Below are 20,351 nucleotides of genomic sequence, written 5' to 3' on the forward strand. Positions count from 1 at the left end.
GGTGTGATTCCTTGAGTATGACTTTGTCAGGCTGTTGATTGACTCGTCTGTGAGACAGCTCTCCCAATTTTGGCACAAGTCCCCAGATGTTAGTTTACCGTTGTCTAGGTCGATGCTACGTGTCTCTCCAGTTCCATTTCTTTGCGTTTTCTTCGTAGCAGTTTGATACAACTGAGTGGCTTACTTGGCCATTTCAGAGGACATTTAAGAGTCAAGCATGTTGCTGTGGGTCTGGCGTCATAAATAGGCCAGATCAGGTAAGGATGTCCGGTTTCCTTCCCAAAAGGAAATTGGTGAACCAGATGGGTTTTAGCGACAATCATCATTACACTTGCTGTGGAAACAAATGTTCTATTGAACTCTGGTCTCCAGAGGATTACCCTGGGTCTCTGGATCACTCGTAAAATGCCAATACCATTGCACTACCGCCTCCTCCTCCATCAAACATGTAAAGAATATATATATATATATATATATATATAAATGTACAACGAGCCAAATCAAGGGAGTTATCAAAATGTTGAGGCAAATAAAGGCCCAAACATGATATTAGAGGTAAAGAATACTTTGAAATTGATGAGAATAGGAAAAACTCCAGCCATAGATGAAGTAACAACAGAACACCTAACATCCCTTGGAGAAACAAAACTAGAACTGATATAGAAAATTGTGGATCAAATTTTTACCAAAAGATGCATTCCAAATTCCATGTGACATTCATTACTTGTTAAGTGACCAAAGAAACCTAAAGCAATGGAGTGCATACAATTTAGAACTATAAACTTAAAACTGACCTTAAAAATCATAGGAGAAAGAAATAACATATTTGACCAGACATTGGTGAAATACAGTCTGGATTTAGACCTGCAGTAGGAACAAGAGAGAATATTTAACCCAAGGACAACCTTTGGTTTAAAAAAAAAAGTCTGAAAGTAAACACACATTCTTCACGAGTAATTTTTTTTAAAAATTCAATCGTGTTTATCACCAAAAGCTAATGCATGTGCTGTTGAAAAGTGACATTGACACTAAAATTAGATTTATCCAGAACCTATATAGGGACCAAATAGCAAAGATTAGACTGGATGGTGGACAATCAAATTTGTTCAAGCAAGTCGGTGCACTGTTGCCAAAATTATTCAATCTGTACACAGAACAAATATTCAATTCAGAACAAAACATTAATACTTTAACCCTTTGATCAGAGCAAAAGGCTACAGCGATCTCTACATGGCAAAGTGGAGGGCAGCAGAAAGAGGGGTCGACCTAGGGGTAGTTGGAGATGGATCTCACAGAGAGATTGCAGATGGGCTACAATGCAAAATCTTAACCAGAATTCTACTGAACTGTTTGCTGCAGCATCTCTACCAGGATCTGCTGCAATTGGTGCAGTTGCCGAAAAGGTGGAGGAACCACTGATATGGTGCTAGCAGTTTGAAAGCTCCAGAAGAAATGCCAAGAACAGAACAGAGAACTCTAAGCTAGATTTGTCAAGCTGACCAAGGTCTTTGATGCAATCAGTGTGAAAGCTTTTGGAAAGTTGGGGAAATTTACTGCCCTGAGAAATTCATCAGTGTTTCCATGACAGCAGGCTCACACGTCCTGGATGATGATCATCTGACCCATTCCAACTCACCAATGGAGCTGAACATGGCTGCGTGCTAGTGCCAACATGTTTTTCTCTCATGTTCTCCAGTGTCTTCCCTGATGGTGATCCTGGCACCAAAATCAGATATCCCATGAATGAGATGCTGCTCAATCTGAGGCAACTCAGAAGTGAGTAGAAGGGTTGAAGAAGGTAGCGCATGGGGATGTTATGTACGTGGATTTTAGCAAGGCATTTTACAAACTCCCATCTGGCATTTTGGTCAGAAAGGTAAAAGCCCATGGGATACAGGACAATGTGGCAAACTGGATAAAAAGTTGGCTTAGAGACAGGAAACAAAGGGTAATGGTCGATGGCTGTCGTTGCAAATGGAAAGTTGTTTAAAGTGGTGTTCCATAGGGCTTGGTGTTGGGACCATTACTGTTTATGTTATATATTAATGATTTGGACGTGAATGTGGGGGGCACGATTGGGAAATTTGCAGACGACACAAAGATTGGCTGAGTGGTTGACAGTGTAGAGGATAGCTGTAATCACCAAAATGATATAGATAGGTTTGTGGAGTGGCCGATAAAGTGGCAGATGGAACTTAACACAGTGAAGTGAGGTCATGCATTTAGGAAGATCAAACAGTTATAGGGAGCACGCAATAAATGGGAATATATTAAAGGGGTAGATGTGAGAGATCTTGGCATACAAGGTTATGGGTCCCCGAAGGCAGCAGTTCAAGTAGACAAGGTTGTAAAGAAAACATATGGAATGTTCTCCTTCAGTGGCAGAGGCATAGAATATAAAAGTAAGTATATCATGTTGGAATTGCATAACACAGTGGTGAGGCCACAACTGAAGTATTGTGTGCAATTCTGGTCACCACATTGCAGGAAGGATGTAATTGCTCTAGAAGTGCAGAAGAGGTTGACAAGAATGTTGCCAGGGCTAGAAAAGTGTAGGTACGAGAAGAGATTGGCTAGGTTGGGGTTATTTTCCTTGGAACAAAGAAGGCTAAGGGTGACATTTTTTTCAATTAAGGGGCAATTTAGTGTGGCCAATCCACCTACCTTGCACATCTTTGGACTGCAGGGGTAACACCACTCAGGCACTGGAAGAATGTGTAAACTCCATACGGACAGTGACCCAGGGCCAGGATCAAACCCGGGTCCTTGGTGCCGTGAGGCAACAGTGCTAACCACTACACCACCATGTCGCCCATGGCTGACGGGTGACTTAATTGTGGTGTACAAAATTGAGAAGAGATAGTGGACAGAATAAAATTGTTTCCCTTGGCCTCTTTTGCTGTATTCTTTCTAAGGCAAAGACCAAGATTTTCAAGGACCTGCTTTGTGATTTCCTGTTTGCTGATACACCAGTTACTGGTTCAGAGCTGGACAGGCAATGCCACATTGACTTCTTCTCCAATCCATGCTTTAGCCTTGTGATCGACAGGGAGAAAACTAATGTATCAGTTTTCGAGCCCAAGCTTTCAGTCCTTACCCAGCCATATTTTTGTGCTGCCAAGAAAACATGCTGGCAGTCTGTTTTACAAAGAACTGCTACTTGCTTAGTGCATCAGTCACAGCATTTTTGAGTTGGAACTGAATGGAGAACCAACATGATACTCTCCTGTGTACTGATCTCTGACATTCAGCATTGTGCTTTCTAATATATTTCTAATATATTTGCTCACAAGATAACATTACCTTATCGGTCTGCAATATCAAACCCTGAGGATCCCATCAGCTAAATAACTTGTTTCAGCAGCATCTACTTCTATTTAAAAATAAACAAGTAGTCATTTGGAATGTTCACTTATGCTTCAGAATGATTGCAGCCACTTAATCGACCTCTGCAGAAATTCTCATTCAATCTTTACTTCCATTAGCAAAATCACCATAGTCCCAAATGACCAGAGGCTGCTTTCTCCATTGAGAGGGTGAGCTGCCATTGTGATTTAACCTGAGGTTCACCATACCTCAGGCAAAGGGCAAGGTTGAGTAGGCATGGTAGCACAGTGGTTATCACTGTTGCTTCACAGCTCCAGGGACCTGGGTTCAATTCATGGCGGAGGGTCTCAGCAGAATGACCGCCTCGCTGGGGGATGTCATCCAGTACCAAGCTAATCTTGATGAGGTTCTGAGGGACATGTCCCGCTCTCAGATGGGAAAGGCCGAGGCGCTGTGGAGCTTGTCCCAGTCGCAGGTAGGCATGGCTGAGGCACTGCAGAGCATGTTCCAGTCACTGAGGAGCATCACTGAGGATGTCGACACCATGGTGCAGACCAGGGCTGGCAGAGTGAGACGATGCAGGAGCAGACGGAGCTCATACCAGCTGATTCTCTGTCCCACGGTGAACTCCAGGACCCTATGGGCCGAGCGGGAGGACGGGGTGCTGACCGTCAACCCGGACCCATCCCATGGAGTGGTGACGGTGGCCACCGGTTCTCCCGAGTTCCACCTCTCTAACAAGACTGTGTCTTGCAGTCAGCACACAGAACAGGGCGGCATGGCTGTGCATGTGCTGCCGAAAAGTGAGCAGGCGCCCTCCGGCCCCAGAGGACGCTCGTCAGTTGCATCGCAGGTCACTGGTGGAGGTAAGCAGCTGGCTGCCTCCTCCTCTTGTGTGCATCCTGGAGAAACCTTCCGGTGTTGTGGTCGAGCCAGGAGGGCCAGGCACATTGAAGATAACTGAGGGCATCGGGGGAAGAGGTGGAGATGGGAGTTTGCGGGGCGGGAGGGGTACAGCAGTATCTGGAATGGGCTATTGTACAGCACATAACCCCCCCCCCCCCCCCCCCCCCCCCCCCACACGTGCCACTCACCCAGCCTCCGGCCGTGAACATGGGTGTGTCCCATCTCCTGGGTGTTCGGATGTTGGTTACTGCGAGTGTGGTGTTTCCTCCCGCAGTGTTCAGGCACTGTCCAGCGATGAAGGTGCGATTGAGGTGCTTGGCAATGACACCCACATGCTACATGGCCCACCCGCCCACAGGAATCCACTTGGCATGTGTTAAATGCTCACTTACCCACGATTGCCAATTCCCTATTAGCGATATACTTCAGCCGCACAGCCAGAGTACGCAGCAGTCAGTGGATGGACGGTGGGGCAGACAGGCAGGGACAAGGGTTGGTCCCGGAATGGGGTTGGGATCCAGGGGTTGGCATGGTGGTGCTTCAAGCGGTTGCGCTCCCCCTCCCGTGGCGGCCCACCCCAGCGGAGCTCCACCCACCCCACCCCCCACTGCTGAGCACTGGGGTGGCAAGCCCACAGAAGCCCTTCCGCCATATTTACGTTTTCCCAAACGAGTACTAATCGGCGCCAGCATGACCACTTGCCGGGTGCCCGCTGAATGATGGGAGGCCGTTGGATACGGTGTCGCTCTCGTTGATTGTATGGAAATGGGGCTGAAGTGGTGATAATTGGTTTCTCGCCACACTACGCGAGATCCCAGTTTTGCTGACGGGAGTGAGCCGGTTGCATCGCAAACAGTTTGGCTCCCGGCGCGGATTTCCTTTTTGGCCTCTCCCGCTATTCACCGGCCTCGCTAAGCTTGACTGCGAGTGTAACGAGGCCGGAAGATTGCTCCCCTAGTTATTTGTTCCAGAAGAAGAGGAAAAATTCAGTGAGCATTTGCCTAGACTGCCATTGTACATGTAGCCATGGGATATCTCGCTGGCAGTCACCAAAGGAAAGATGCAGTAATGCTATTTTCTCCTGCACCTTAAGGTCCTTTCAAGCTACTTCACTTGCTTAACAAAGCTCCTCACAAGTCATCTGAGTAATTTTATCTTATTGTGTACGGCAGCATATTTCTCACCAAAGGAAGTACGCATAAAAAAAAATCAGGATGTAACAGGAACATTCCCTTTCGAATGCAGTAATGACTTTTTTTTTTTTACAAACCATTTTATTGCGGTATTTTAGGCATATAGAAAAAATGACATTGTAAAGTACAAACAAAAAAAGTCAAGACACAAATTTCCCATTAAACGTAATGCAAACCACGGCTCTGTTCACGCACGGACCTGCCTCAATATCCCCCTACTCTACCCCAGCCCCCCACCCCCCGCCCTCCCCCTGCTGACGCTTACTCCTCTGCAAAGAAGTCAATAAATGGCAGCCACCTTCGGGCGAACCCTAGTAGCGAACCTCTCAAGTCGAACTTGACTTTCTCTTGGCCACGAAAGCTCGCCATGTCTGATAGCCATACCTCAGCCCTCGGGGGCTTTGAGTCCCTCCATGCTAACAGTATTCGTCGCCGGGCTACCAGGGAAGCAAAGGCCAGAACATTTCCTGGACTCCCGGGTCCTCCTAAACCCCAAAGATTGCCACCTCCGGGCTCATTACCACCCCAGTTTTCAACACCCGGGACATGACATCTGCGAATCCCTGCCAATACCCCTTGAGTTTAGGGCATGACCAGAACATGTATACATGGTTAGCCAGCCCTCCGGCGCATCTAGCACACTTGACCTCCAGCCCGAAGAATTTACTCATCTGGGCCACCGTCATGTGGGCCCGGTGCGCGACCTTGAACTGGATCAGGCTGAGCCTGCCGCATGTTGCGGTCGTGTTTATTCTGCTCAGGGCTTCTGTCCAAATACCGTCCTCCAGCCCCCCCCCCTCCCCCCCCGCCCCCCGAGCTCCTCCTCCCACCACTTGCGCTTCAGGTCCTCGGTCTGCGTATCCTCAGCTCTCATTAGCTCCTTGTAGACGTCTGAAACTCTACCCTCTCCCACTTCTTCCCTAGAAACTACCCTGTCCTGCCTCACCTTCGGCGGGAGACATGGGAAGGACGGCACCAGTCTGCGTACAAAATCCCTCACCTGCAAGTATCTTAAGTCGTTCCCTCTCGTCAGCCCAAACTTCTCCTCCAGCACCCTCATGCTCGGAAATCTCCCTTCCAGGAACAGATTCCCCATCCTCACAATCTCCGCCCTCCTCCACAGTCGAAAGCCCCCGTCCATGTTCCCCGGGGCAAATCGGTGTTTGCCGCAGATTGGGGTCCACATCGACGCTCTTACCTCCCCTACATGCCTCCTCCACTGGCCCCAGATCCGAAGAGCCACCACCACTATCGGGCTGGGGGTGTACCGTGCCGGCGAAAGCGGCAGAGGCGCCGTGACCAGGGCTGCTAAGCTAGTGCCCCTGCACGAAGCAGCCTTCATCCGCTCCCAAACCGACCCCCCACACACCATCCATTTCCTTATCATCGCTATGTTGGCCACCCAGTAATAGTTGCTGAAGTTTGGCAACGCCAGCCCCCCTTCTCCTCTGTTCCTTTCTTGCATCACCCTCTTCGCCCGCAGGGACTTCCCTGCCCATACAAATCCCAGAATAATTTTATTCAGCCTCTTAAAGAAGGACCGTGGGACAAAGATGGGAAGACACTGAAAAACAAACAAGAACCACGGAGAATCGTCATCTTAACAGTCTGCACCCTCCCCGCCAATGACAGCGGGAACGCATCCCACCCCCGGACCTCCTCCCTCACTCGTTCCACCAGTCGGGACAGGTTGAGCTTGTGCAAGCTGCCCCTGTCCCGTGCCACCTGAATCCCCAAATATCGGAAACTCTCCCCCACTAGCCTGAACGGCAACCCCTTCAGCCTACTCTCCTGCCCCCTCGCCTGAATTACAAACAACTCGCCCTTAGCCATGTTCAGTTTGTATCCGGAGAACCGGCCAAATTCCCTCAGGGTTGCCATAATACCGTCCATCCCCACCATTGGGCCCGATGCATATAACAGTAGATCATCCGCGTATAACGAGACTCTGTTCCACTCGCGCCCCCCCCCCCCCAGCCCTTTCCAGCCCCTAGAAGCTCTCGGTGCAATTGCCAGCGGCTCGATGGCCAGCGCAAACAGCAGTGGGGAGAGAGGGTAGCCCTGTCTTGTCCCACGGTGCAGTCTAAAGTAGTCCGATGTTGTCCTGTTTGTCCTTACACTCGCCTCCGGGGCCTGATACAATAGCCTGACCCAGTTGATGAACCCCCCCCCCCCCCCGAACCGTCCCAGTCCCTCTCACAGATAATCCCACTTGACCCGGTCAAAAGCCTTTTCAGCATCCATGGCTACCACTATCTCTACCTCCCTACTCTCCGGGGGCCTCACAATCATGTTGAGCAGCCTTCTTATGTTGGCTACCAGCTACCTCCCCTTTACAAATCCGGTTTGGTCCTCCACAATTACATCCGGTACACAGTCCTCAATTCTCGTCGCCAAAATCTTGGCCAGTAACTTGGCGTCTATGTTAATCAAAGAGATCGGCCTGTATGACCCACGGGCCTCCAGGTTCTTATCCCGTTTCAAAATGAGCGAGATGGTGGCCTGCAACACCGTCGGGGTAAACGCCCTCTGTGCCTTGCCTCGCTAAAGACCCTGACCAGCACCGGCCGAACTATCCTGGCAAATTTTTTGTAAAACTCCACCGGATACCCGTCCGGCCCCATGGCTTTACCCGACTGCATGACCTTCAGGCCCCCCAACACCTCTTCGATCCTGACCAGGGCCCCCAGTCCGTCCACCAACCCCCTCCGCACTCTTGGGAAGATCAGTCCGTCCAAGAATCACCTAATTGCCCCCCCCCCCCCCCCCCCCCCCCCCCCCCCCCCCAGGTCCCAAGGTGGTTTCAGAAGTGTACTTCCTATAAAAGTCCCTAAAGACCTTGTTCAGCCCTGCTGGATCACCTACTAGATTACCTTCCGCATCCACTACCCTCCCTATTTCCCTAGCCGCTTCCCTCTTCCTCAGTTGCTGCGGAAGCATTCTACTGGCCTTCTCCCCATGCTTATAAGTCACGCCTTTTACCTTTCTAAGCTGCTGTACAGCCTTGCCTGTAGTCAGCACCCCAAATTCGGCCTGCAGCCTCTGTCGTTTCCTGAGTAACTCTGGCTACGGGGATTCCACGTAACTCCTGTCCGTCCGTAGAATTTCCTTAATCATTCGGTCCGTCTCTGCTCTATCTGTCCTGTCCCTGTACGCCCGGATTGAAATCCGCTCCCCTCTCACCACTGCCTTCAGTGCCTCCCAGAGTAAGACATTTTAAGCACGACATTGTTTTTGTCATTTGAATCTCGCTACATTGCTTTGCATCTGTGTTAAATTACAGATCCATATTTTGTTCCTAGATGTTGCACTGTGCACTTAATTGAGGCTTTTTTCTGTATACAAAAATAAATGTAATTACAGCACTTCAAATTCAACGTAATTTTAAGCTGTAAATTTATTTCTAGTTATTAGAATAAAATGCTGTAGTTACTTGCCTACATCTTGCATATACAGTACATGTTGGCTTGGCGAGATAAGCTACAGCATCCTGGAGCAGCCCTGTCCTACTAATTTTCCTACTGCACTTTTTTCTTGAAGTAAATTTTTTTTTAGACTGACAATGGGCGTGGAGTTAAAACTATGTCCGATTTTGGGTGTCTTCGGCGGGGTGTTTCTTGGTGGCTGCAGTGCTAAGAATCACCTTGCAATTCAACGCCACGGCTGGCAAGATTATCTCGCCAGCAGGAACGGCTATTCGCAGTTCTGGGCACCGTTTTTAACAGCCTCGATCTTTCTTTCTCTATCCCCCCCTCCTCCCGCCCCTCCCTTTAGGCTCCCTCCCTTTCAGGCCACCGCCCTCACCCCTCAACCTGTCAAGTCTCCTGGCAAACTGGGGCCAGAGTGTCCCTGGTGAGCTCACGCAGGCACGGTCGTTGAGTCCTGGGTGCCGGGGTGAGTGCGTGCCCTGGTACATAACTGAACCATTAAGTTCATTTAAATGTGCTGATTTGGATCTCGGTCAGCGAGATGGAGATCCAGATCCCGCTGGGTGGAGCGAGTCAGGTGACCCGTGATCGGCCTGGCGGGGAGCCCGATTTGGGGCTCTCGCATGATTCACCCTTTCTGCCAGGATCTCGCACTGGGTGCAAAGGGGTCGATTCAAAAATGCTTCCCCAAAAGTTACCCGTGAATAATGTATTTGTAGATGTCAATGTTTTTCTTAGCTGTGGAATGAGAATACCATTTAAAATAACCCGACAGGAAAGCATTTTTTTTTCATAAACAGAAAAGTTTAGTTTATTTCACCCTGTTGCTCTGGAAGTTACGTAAAAGATAAATTTGCTAACACATACGCAGTGGTTGCAGAGGTAGAACCATAGAATTCCTGCATTCCGACCCCCTTGGACACTATGGGGAAATTTAGCATAGCCAACCCACCTAACCTGCACATCTTTGGACTTTGGGAGGAAACCAGGCAGACACTGGGAGAAAGTGCAAACTCCACGCAGGCAGTCACCCATGGCCAGAATTGAACCTGGCTCCCTGATGCTGTGAAGCAGCAGTGCTAAGCACTGTGCCACTGTGTCTGCAACTGCAATGGCTTCCGCTCTCAAATTGCCAGAGGTTGATTTCAGTAAATGGAATTGGGGAGAGGGAAGTTTTTTAAATTCTCTTTCAAAAAGCTGGGTTTTGGCCCTTTTTAACTTGGTTGATTACAGTGGTTTGATGCCTACACTCCCCCTATGTTGAAGCTCTTATCTGCTTCTTGAAGATGTCTTTGTTTCTCTCAGCTTCTCTCAGTCCTTTTTAATGCATTTATAAGAGCTAAGATAGTTGCTGTTATCATGTGACCTGTACAAAATGCTAAATCATCTCCCAAATAGGGCATCAACTTCAAATCACCCTTCTCTCACCTGTGGTTCTTTTGTCTTAGCCAAGGCACAATTTACATTCTTACAATGCAACATCAACAATTTTGGTTCAATATGGACAAGACCATAGTGAACCATAATTACATTAAAGATCGTCTTTTGTTCCCTCAGAAGACCAGACTCAGTCTGAAATCCACAGTTATGTCTGGTAGCTTGGTGCCATTTTGAAGCAGTCTTAAACTCAGTCCAAAGATGTATTTTAATATAGCCTTCAGAACAGTCTTTCCAAAAATTTGTAATATCAAAAGTCCAGTTTGACATGTGTAAGAGTAGCAGGAAGGAAATGCATTGTAATTTTCCTGTGGAATATTGATTGATAATGTTATGGGCACTGTCTATATTTTCAATTTTGCTGCTTCAAATTGATTCATTACATCACTTGGATATTGTGCTAGAATTATTCTGCACATAGTTGAAATCCAACTTCTGTGGATAATGTTTCTGCAATTATACAGGACATCAGCACCCGATTCATAAGGCACAAGGGATTGAGAAGTGCTTTGGAGCTCTATCTTGTATCTAATTCAGTTTTTATTTTATTTTTTTAAATTTTGAAGCATCCCTAAATCTTCATTTTGACTGTTTCTAAATGTCTCCCAGAATACCATTTTTATAATAAGCAAGATAGGCTATGCAGCTTATGAGTTGTCAGTTATCCTATATTTTATTTTGGCCATGGGTTCTACTTGTCCAAAGTGTAAAACATGGCAAAGGGATAAAATAAAAACTTCTACAATGGAGATTCACAAGAAGAAAAGTTATAATTGACTAATTGATCCACATCACACCTTGGGACACCTGTTATATTTCCTTAATGTCTCGGGCTTTCATCCGAATTAGGCTGTTTGTGGGATTGCTACTCAGATGAGTTTAATTGACTTGAATACAGTAATGGCACTTTGTTTCTGTTAACTGTTTTTATTTATTGTGGTATGTTTGCACAATATAAAAGCATCCAAATGTTTTGCAAATAAAGGTTTTGATCATGTATAGTTCACAACAGGATTCTAAATTTAAATTAATCTTGTAAAGCCATCCAAATTGGCATCCAAATTCAACGTTAATTTGGTTTTCTATTGAAAAGGGGAATTATCTACTATTAGATCTTATTCTGATGCTGTTAGTGCTCCAGCTTTCTGTATCTCCCAATGCTGGCACCAGTAGAATTGTCCAGAAATTTGCCTTCTCCATCGCTTGTGGCCAATTCTAATAGCTGCACATTAATTTTTCAACATTGCACACAAATGTGGACTTAATGTAGCTGGATATTTTGCATCAGTTTTGTCATCCAGATTTTCATCTACAAATAATTCACTCGAATTGAAAAGTTATTCAGATTATGCCTCACGGTAGCATGGTGGTTAGCATCAATGCTTCACAGCTCCAGGGTCCCAGGTTCGATTCCCGGCTGGGTCACTGTCTGTGTGGAGTCTGCATGTCCTCCCCGTGTGTGCGTGGGTTTCCTCCGGGTGCTCCGGTTTCCTCCCACAGTCCAAAGATGTGCGGGTTAGGTGGATTGGCCATGCTAAATTGCCCGTAGTGTAAGGTTAATGGGGGGATTGTTGGGTTACGTGGGTTTAAGTGGGGTGATCATTGTTCGGCACAACATCGAGGGCCGAAGGGCCTGTTCTGTGCTGTACTGTTCTATGTTCTATGTTCTATGTATGTTTATTCCACAAGAGCAACCCGTATTTAATTTGAAGTAAAGCATTCAACTATGAACAATTAATGTAGGATATTGAACCTAAAGTGGTTGCAGTTTGCTATTTGCTTCAGTTTTATGACTGGAGGTTACTGTCATCTTCAGTCAGCAAAAGCTGCTTTTTGAAAAAATAATCTTTTACATTTAGTCTGAATATTAGTTTAGTAGTCAATAAAACAACGTATGAAACTTTTGTCAAAATATTTTAATTTTAACATACAATCTTGCCCTTTTGAAATCAAGTCTAAAATTGGCTTTTTTCAGTGCCAATTTAAGACCATGCACCTTTGTTGCAGAGCTGCCAAAGTTGTAGTATTCAGTCCCAGTTTTAGATGCCACCCATTTTGCTTGCAGTTGGCATTCTTGTCAATTGAGTCCAAAAACAGCAGCAATATTAGAAGCACTTTTATAACTTGTTCAACTGCTTTAAGGTGGATGTTTTTTTAAGTGATCTTTTTTTGTCGGGGGTGAATAGCAGAAACTTAATTAACTCATACTTTGAGAAAATTTGTGAAACTACTTCTTTCTCCTTTCAGGTTTTAACAGAACTGAAATCGGACAACCAAAGGCTGAAAGATGAGAACGGCGCACTAATCCGAGTTATTAGTAAACTGTCAAAATGAAAGTAGTCTTTCTGAGCAAGAGGCGAAGGGAATAAAATCAGCTGTAAGAGCCTCCTTGCTCTTGTGAAAGCCATCACAATAAAGAATAGTCTCCTTGGCAATGAGAGGAGCTCACACTTAGATTTTGTCTGTTCATGGCTGTCTCCCTGCATTTCATGTCTGTTGAGATTCTTCAGGTTATGGCCCTATGCAGCAACTATAAGGTCTTTAATTGCTGCATTCAAACAACCTTGTTTGTGAGAACTGTTGGGGAGAATGTATTGAGTGTGTCTACTTGGTGAGGTGATGCTTGCAGCTTCTCGCAATTGAACTACAACCTGTAGAGTTTCAGAAACAGCTTTCAGAAATGCCTTCCACTACCACAACTGCTCAGTCATGTTAACACTGCACCTCAATTTATTGGCTGCGCTTGGGAAGGATCTTTTGTTATGCAGTATTCGCTTCTTTGCACAGTAATTAAAATCACTGCAGAACATGGCTTATTTCTTTTTTAAATAAAAACCATCAGCTAGACTGTATGGGAAAGAAAGTATTAATTGTATGTGCAATATGCTGTTTTATTATTTTAATGTGATCTTATTCAATTGACTGCCTTCCTTTCACTGATTTCTGTTGCCTTCATTATCAGCAGTGGATGTTAATTTCTTTTTTATTTGGTTTGTAGTGAAAGCTTTAAAATGATCAGAGGCTTTTGGTTGTATCTGCGACTGTATGAAATTTAATGTTTCATAGAATTTACAGTGCAGAAGGAGGCCATTCGGCCCATCGAGTCTGCACCGGCTCTTGGGAAGGGCACCCTACCCAAGCCCACACCTCCACTGTATCCCCATAACCTAGTAACCCCACCCAACACTAAGGGCAAATTTGGACACTAAGGGCAATTTAGCATGGCCAATCCACCTAACCTGCACATCTTTGGACTCTCAGTGGTCGCCACTCTTGAGTTTTTGCATCTATCCAACAAACTCCGAGAAAAAGTTAGTTCAGGTTAATGTTGTTTATTGAGGCTGGTTCAAAGATGCATTTTAATGTACTATATCTGGTTTGCATTTTTGCTGTTGAGACGTTATTGTGCTTCATCTCTTATTTTAAAGCTAGTTTTCAGTTACACTTCTATTTTGTTTATTCTTATACACTGAAAGGACTTTATAACTTTAATGTAGGCTCAAAGACACCTTTTCTTAGATTTTCACTGCATGATTAATACTATACTCTATCTCTGTGTACCACTGCTGCAGGAATTTAACATGAAACGGTACTTTTCTGTAGTGAGCACTCCTTATAAATACTATAGAGTTCAGGGAAGGGATCCATCCAAAGACCCATTGTATAGTCCTTAATAAAACTAATGGAATTCAGAGACAAATGTAGTAATTTGTATAGTGCATTCCATGGCTAAAGTGTCTACTATAGGCAATGAAATATGGTACTGAAATCAAAATATGTGTATATTATAAATATATATATATATATATATATATATATGTGTGTGTGTGTGTGTGTGTGTGTGTGTGTGTGTGTGCGCGCGCGCGTGTGTATATATTATCAGTGGTACAGAAAAGGCCATCAGTTTGTGTTTTATGTTTACCTTAGTCAAGCCTACAGGTTATTCAAAATGCATTGGCTGGTTTTTATTTTAAAAATCCTGTGCAAAATGGGGCTTGCAGTTGTATTGTTACTGGATAGAATACAAAGGGACTGAACTATTAAGTCTTTTATACAGAATGAAGATTATGTACATATGAAATCTCCACAGGAGGGTACAGACTGCTGGGAATTTACATTATGCAACTGTCGGTGGCCTTTTAAAAGCTCTGAATATGCTATTAGATATAATTTAGTGTTATAATTTGAACATTTCTGTCACATTTCTATCATGTTGGGAAATGTACACGTTATTTAAAGCTTGTAAACACATCTGTATTTTATGGTTAAATAGACCACTGATTTCAGGTTGGAAATAATGTTGTACAGCAATTGTATGTAAATGGAAAGGACTAAATGCATTGTCACCTTTGCATATTATTCTATTAAATGTGAGTCTTTATCGCTCTGAATACAGTAAGTGTATTAAATTCTTGTGGCACTATTGGTTCCAACATTGGAAAAACTATTTTACATAAGGTGCAGCTTGTGTGTTATGAAGGGTTGTTTTTTGCAGAAATGTCATTATTCTTTCGATGTGCTTAATGACTCATTAGAATCACCATCAGATTTACAGTTGTCAAAAGAAAAATGAACTTTGAACTTCAAAAAATGTACTGAAACTTGTATTGGTCCAGTTCAGTGCACCTTAAAAGAATTGATTGTACCACCTAGTGGATCAGCAGTGAATTCACTACCTTATAATACATTTTCTGGTCAAGAGTAATGCTGTTTGTAAAATAGCAATATTTGACTTTTTAACAATAAATCAAACTTATATTAACATGAAATTATTTTTATCCTTTACAAGAGACCTACAAATCACAATTTGACTTGCTGTTCACCACTATCATGATTGGGTGATGCAATTTGAATTAAAATGAAGATTAAAAGTGCATGCACTCAGGCTATTAATTTGAGCGTGCTGTACTCCAACATAACTTTGCTGGAGAGGAGGGGGTTGATGGTGGGTGGGTTGAGATGTGGCTGGCAGGTTGTGATGGCCAAAACTGGAATTGGAACAATTTCCAAGGCCTTTTTAGCAGTGAGGTTATGATGAAATAATTAGACTGTGGAGAAAATGTAGAATTAAAAATGTCTCCTTTTCAAGGGGCCATCTTTTCTCTCGGCTCCCTTTTCCTGCAACTCTGGGTGCACAGCAGCCTGTTTCAAGGTTACTGCTAGTGACATGTGTATAGACTGTGAAAGCAATTCAAACAACTTCCTCTTTGAAGTATTCAACCTATTATTTAGCTTCTCCCCAAAGCAATGCGAAAGGATACTGAAGATATTTCTCAGTAAATATTAAATTAAAAATAGTGATTTTTAAAAATGGAGGCAATTTTTAGTAAAAATGTACTTTTTATCTCTTATTAAAAACCATACATCATAAATTAAAATCTATTGCTTTGTATGCAGCTTTTTTTAATAGGAACTTTTTATGTTGCACATTTGCATGCGTCTATACGCATGTAGTTGTCCCAAGCAGTTAAATTAGGGCCTAAATAAAATTTTATTGACCCCTGGCAACTGACAGACTAAAGAATGTCTAGATAAATGTCTGTAGAGTTGGTGATGTTGCAGATGACCAGCTTCATTCCCAAGAATATATGCAAGAATAGAAACATCTAAAATATACCGGATTTCAAATTAGGGGTTTGGAGATCCTGGTGTCGAAAACGTTCATTTGATTCAGCATCCTATAGATCAGCATTGTGTGATTGAGACTACTAACAAATGGGGATGAGAGCGCATTTGGTATGCAAACCCCTTTGTATTAAAACCATAAAGGACACCTTATCCCTATAAATGAAATGTTTTACTGTTTTGGGTAGTACGCAGTTGAGATTATTCCTGTCACTCATTCATAGGATGTCAGCATCATTAGCATTGCCAGCAATTATTGTCCATCCCTAATTATCTTTAAAAATGTAGTAGTGAGCTGCCTTCGGTGGCTTGTTAAGCCATTTCAGAGGGCAATTGAGAGCATTGCTGTTGGTCTGGAGTCACATATAGGCCACACTGGGTAAGGCCAGCAGATTTTCTTCCCTGAAGGGACATTAGTGAACCAGTTGGGGTTTTAATGCCAATTTGATAGCATCCATAATGGTGATCATGAAACTATCTTTTTATTCCAAATTTATTTAATTCAACATAAGTTGCCATGGTGCTGTTTGAACTCCTGTCTACTGTTCCCAATTCTTATACTACAAAAGCCCTGAGGGCTGTTGATCTATATCTAATGTTTACTGGCATAAAACTAGTCTAAATTTTGCTGTGGAATAGACAAAATAATTCAAATACAATTGAATTGTGCAATCCAGAAACTTATCCACTCCATTCTCACTGACGGCCATTATTTCGGACTCATTACAGTATAAACAAGTGAGTAATATGAACTTCATGCTGTGCTCTGTCTTGCATGCTGAAATTGCCTTAGCATCTCTAAGTGATGACTTCTAATCCATAACCATTTATATTTTAAGACTCAACTGAAGTATAAATTTTAAACTGATGTGTTAGTTCCTTGATTGGCTTTTGCTAATAAACCTAATACGAGAATGGATAAACTGCCATTCTGTCTCTTTCATGTCAAACATATTAAAGTTGTAAAAAGTGCAGTCCGTGTTTAAAGAATTTGTGAAGAGGTTTGTTCCAGGGAGAATCCAGATCTTGCCTTGACTGTGAAGGATGGTGACACTGGGTTGGCTGCTGTCTAAATATATTTTTCTCTTTCAATTCCTTCAAATCTAGGCCTCGCCCTTAATAGTATCAAATGGTTAGGATGCCAGGAAAACTGCAAGGAGATTTACGATGGTACTATAATGGTTAATTGATTTAAAGTAAGCCTGTAGCATAGCCAGCATTGATAGGTGGTGCAAGTTATTTAGATTTTTGCTTTATTTTAGACACCTATTTTTAGTAGTCTAGAAGGAATTTCTATCCATGAGACATTATTTCAACCCTTGCCTTTTAATAATGCATCCTGAACTACATTTTGCACTACAACTGATTAATTTGGGATCAGTAATGGTTTGGTCAATATTGAGTTTCGAAGAGGAGATTTGAAAATAAAATTTTAAAATGCCGGATATCTTAATCGATTGCTGAAAATACACAAGGTGGTCAATCAACATATAAGAAAAAAGGAAAGTCATGCTTAAGTTTCCCCTCATCAGAAGCCTGGTGAATGTACTGTTTTGACTTGGGTCATAAAATGGCTGGAGGTTCACATTGGGCCAGTTGCACAACCTAGTACAAATCCAACCCTGGCTTCGAGGTGGGAGAATTTACTCTGCTGTTTGTGCTGTTTATTTCAGCAGATGTATATGATGCAGCGGTTTCACTATGAATGTTAATTGCAAGTTTGCATAAATTAGTGCAGAATGTCTAGTTTTACAATTACTTGAAAACCTAGAATGAACTTTTATACTAATGGCCAAATGCACTTGAATCCATTTCTGTCTATTTTGCGAACCAGTAGCTGTGTCCAAAGTAAAAAATTTTTAGCATTTTAACTTTCTTTCAATATATGTGGTTAAAAAACTTGGAGCTCATACTTGGACATTGGTGCACTGCAGACTGTTAAGTGTGATTGATGTACGTATGTTTTTTGTGTGTGGAATTTACATCAGCTGTTCAGATTTTATGGTTTATTTATTGGTCTATGCATTGAGTTCTCATCTGCTTACAGAGCTGTTCACATCTTGTACCTGCATGAAACAGGCTTCAATAGAGTGTCAGAAAAATGTATTTTGTCAAATATAAATAAATGAATTTTAAGTATTTGTGTGCATCTTGAATTTTATACAATTCATGTGTGCTATATGGGGGCCTTACGGTAGCATGGTGGTTAGCATCAATGCTTCACAGGGGGCCTCACGGTAGCATGGTGGTTAGCATCAATGCTTCACAGCTCCAGGGTCCCAGGTTAGATTCCCGGCTGGGTCACTGTCTGTGTGGAGTCTGCACGTCCTCCCCGTGTGTGCGTGGGTTTCCTCCGGGTGCTCCGGTTTCCTCCAACAGTCCAAAGATGTGCGGGTCAGATGGATTGGCCATGCTAAATTGCCCGTAGTGTAAGGTTAATGGGGGGATTGTTGGGTTATGGGTATACGGGTTACGTGGGTTTAAGTAGGGTGATCATTGTTCGGCACAACATCGAGGGCCGAAGGGCCTGTTCTGTGCTGTACTGTTCTATGTTCTATAACGGTATTTAGAATGAGGTGATTCAGTTTACCCAGGTTAACTATTTAATCTGATAAACAAATAAACTTCAATGGTCTTCAAAATCGTACATTGTGGGATTTTCTTCTTTCAAATTAAGGATTTCCTTATACAAGAAGAAACATGGTTCATTTTCAGTGTTTCGATGCATTATATCAACAAGTTGTTACGTGTACTGCCACTATTATTTTCATATCCCTTCCAGTTTTTAATCTCCTGCTAAAAATGTAGGTGTATGTTGGAAAACAGACCAACGGTGGTAACAGCCCTCTGGTACCTCAATGAACTGGCAATTCATGCATAAGCCTCAATAAGTGGTGTGACCTGTGAGAAATCAAGAATGTTGATGGCCTTATAAAGCCCTTGCAGTTTGCTCTATCTACTAACTCAGGAAAGACTGGAGATCAAATCGAGCCATTAACTGGTTTGTTTTAACAATTGAATCATTGTGGATTGTATGAACTCAGATTCAGGTGATCTCAGATTCAGGCTTGCCCCCACAATAACTTGACTCTCTTGGTGAACTATAGTTTCTGTCACAATGGACAGTTTGAACTCAAAATAGGATTAATCAGATCTGATAAAATAGTAACTTTCTATTGTAATGAATAAAAGATTTCTTGCTGTGACAATTCTTTTTTTAAATTTATATACATTGTTATTACATGCCTTGAACCAGTTCAATATTTTTAAAAATTCAATGGAAATTGCCAGAGCATGTCTCTGGCATGTTAATTTGGTGTCACCTTGTACCTTGGGAAATATTCTCCCTTAATTCAACAATGAGGCTGTTGTGCCATTATGTAACTGAATTTCACCAGTGGCCGTTTCACAGAATATATTAAGTACAAAGCTGACTAAAGCCTATGAAATGAAAATGTATTGCTTTAATTCATTGGCACTGCACTATTTGCATTTTAAAAAACAGTTTGCCGCCACTTCTGGGAACAAATTTCATGCAACATCTTTTGTTTTTGCAACTGAACTTTGATTTAGAAAATAAAGCTTTTTCTTTGGTGCTTCTTAGCCATTCTTAGACATTTGCAGGAAAGTGAAACTCCAAGGATGCAAATGTTTCTTTTCCCCAATGGGAAGTGATGAACAATTCTCTTGAACTCCAACTAGAAAAACTCATTGTGCCTCTGCTGCGGTTAAGAATCAGGATCTCTTTATGGTGTAATTCGTTTTAAAGTTTTTTTCTGAGATGATAAGAGAAATAAGTCAGGCGACATAAGAACTTGCCCTTGACCATTCTAGGATTTATTTCAAAGTAAGGCACAAACTGGCTTTGCAGATCCTTATAAACAATATTCAAAATATTTTGAATAAATAAATAAAACCTCTCGCACCAAGATTGGAATGGAATATTAACTGCATGCCAGTTAAATTTGTTTTGACCTCACTTAATAATATATGGTATGTTTTGTCTAATTCCAGGAATTGGCTTTTGGTTGAGGCATTCTGAGCATAGTGCAGTAGTCCAAAATAGCTATAGTGTGGGAATATAAATTGTGGATTGATGTTGCCTTTGTAATTTGTCCTTGATGTATTTGCCCTGGGTGGTGTGCAGTTTGTTGTGCTGTGAGCAGATTTTCCTCTCTTTTACCACTGGCCTATTTTTGGTTTGTTCATGCAGTTTTAAAAGAAGGCAACAAAAATGAGCCCACTGTGTCTATGTCAGCTCCTTGACTGAGCAATACAAAAAAAAATTGATCACTCCTCATTGCTGTGCATTGTCCTATTTTTCAATTATCCAACCAAAATGAACTAGGTTCAGTCAAAAGTGTAATGATCATATATTCCAGCAAACAATATTTGTTGAAACACTACATAAATGGGAATATTAACTTGGTGGGAT

General features: G+C 43.0%; 1 protein-coding gene across 2 annotated transcripts in view; it reads left to right on the forward strand.

Moving 5' to 3' along the window:
• The window catches only part of LOC119979063 (protein phosphatase 1 regulatory subunit 12A-like), a 264,490-nt gene extending 246,435 nt beyond the window's left edge, over positions 1-18,055 (forward strand). Inside the window, exon 24 of one of the 2 annotated variants that reach the window (XM_038821045.1) lies at positions 12,539-18,055. In XM_038821045.1, coding sequence (XP_038676973.1) covers positions 12,539-12,625 — 87 coding nt within the window. In that variant the 3' untranslated portion in view covers positions 12,626-18,055. The remainder of the gene's footprint in view (positions 1-12,538) is intronic. The other variant, XM_038821046.1, reaches the window with a different exon arrangement.
• Positions 18,056-20,351: the final 2,296 nt, after the last annotated feature.

Source organism: Scyliorhinus canicula, chromosome 15 (genome assembly GCF_902713615.1).
Source record: "Scyliorhinus canicula chromosome 15, sScyCan1.1, whole genome shotgun sequence".
NCBI classification, from domain to species: domain Eukaryota; kingdom Metazoa; phylum Chordata; class Chondrichthyes; order Carcharhiniformes; family Scyliorhinidae; genus Scyliorhinus; species Scyliorhinus canicula.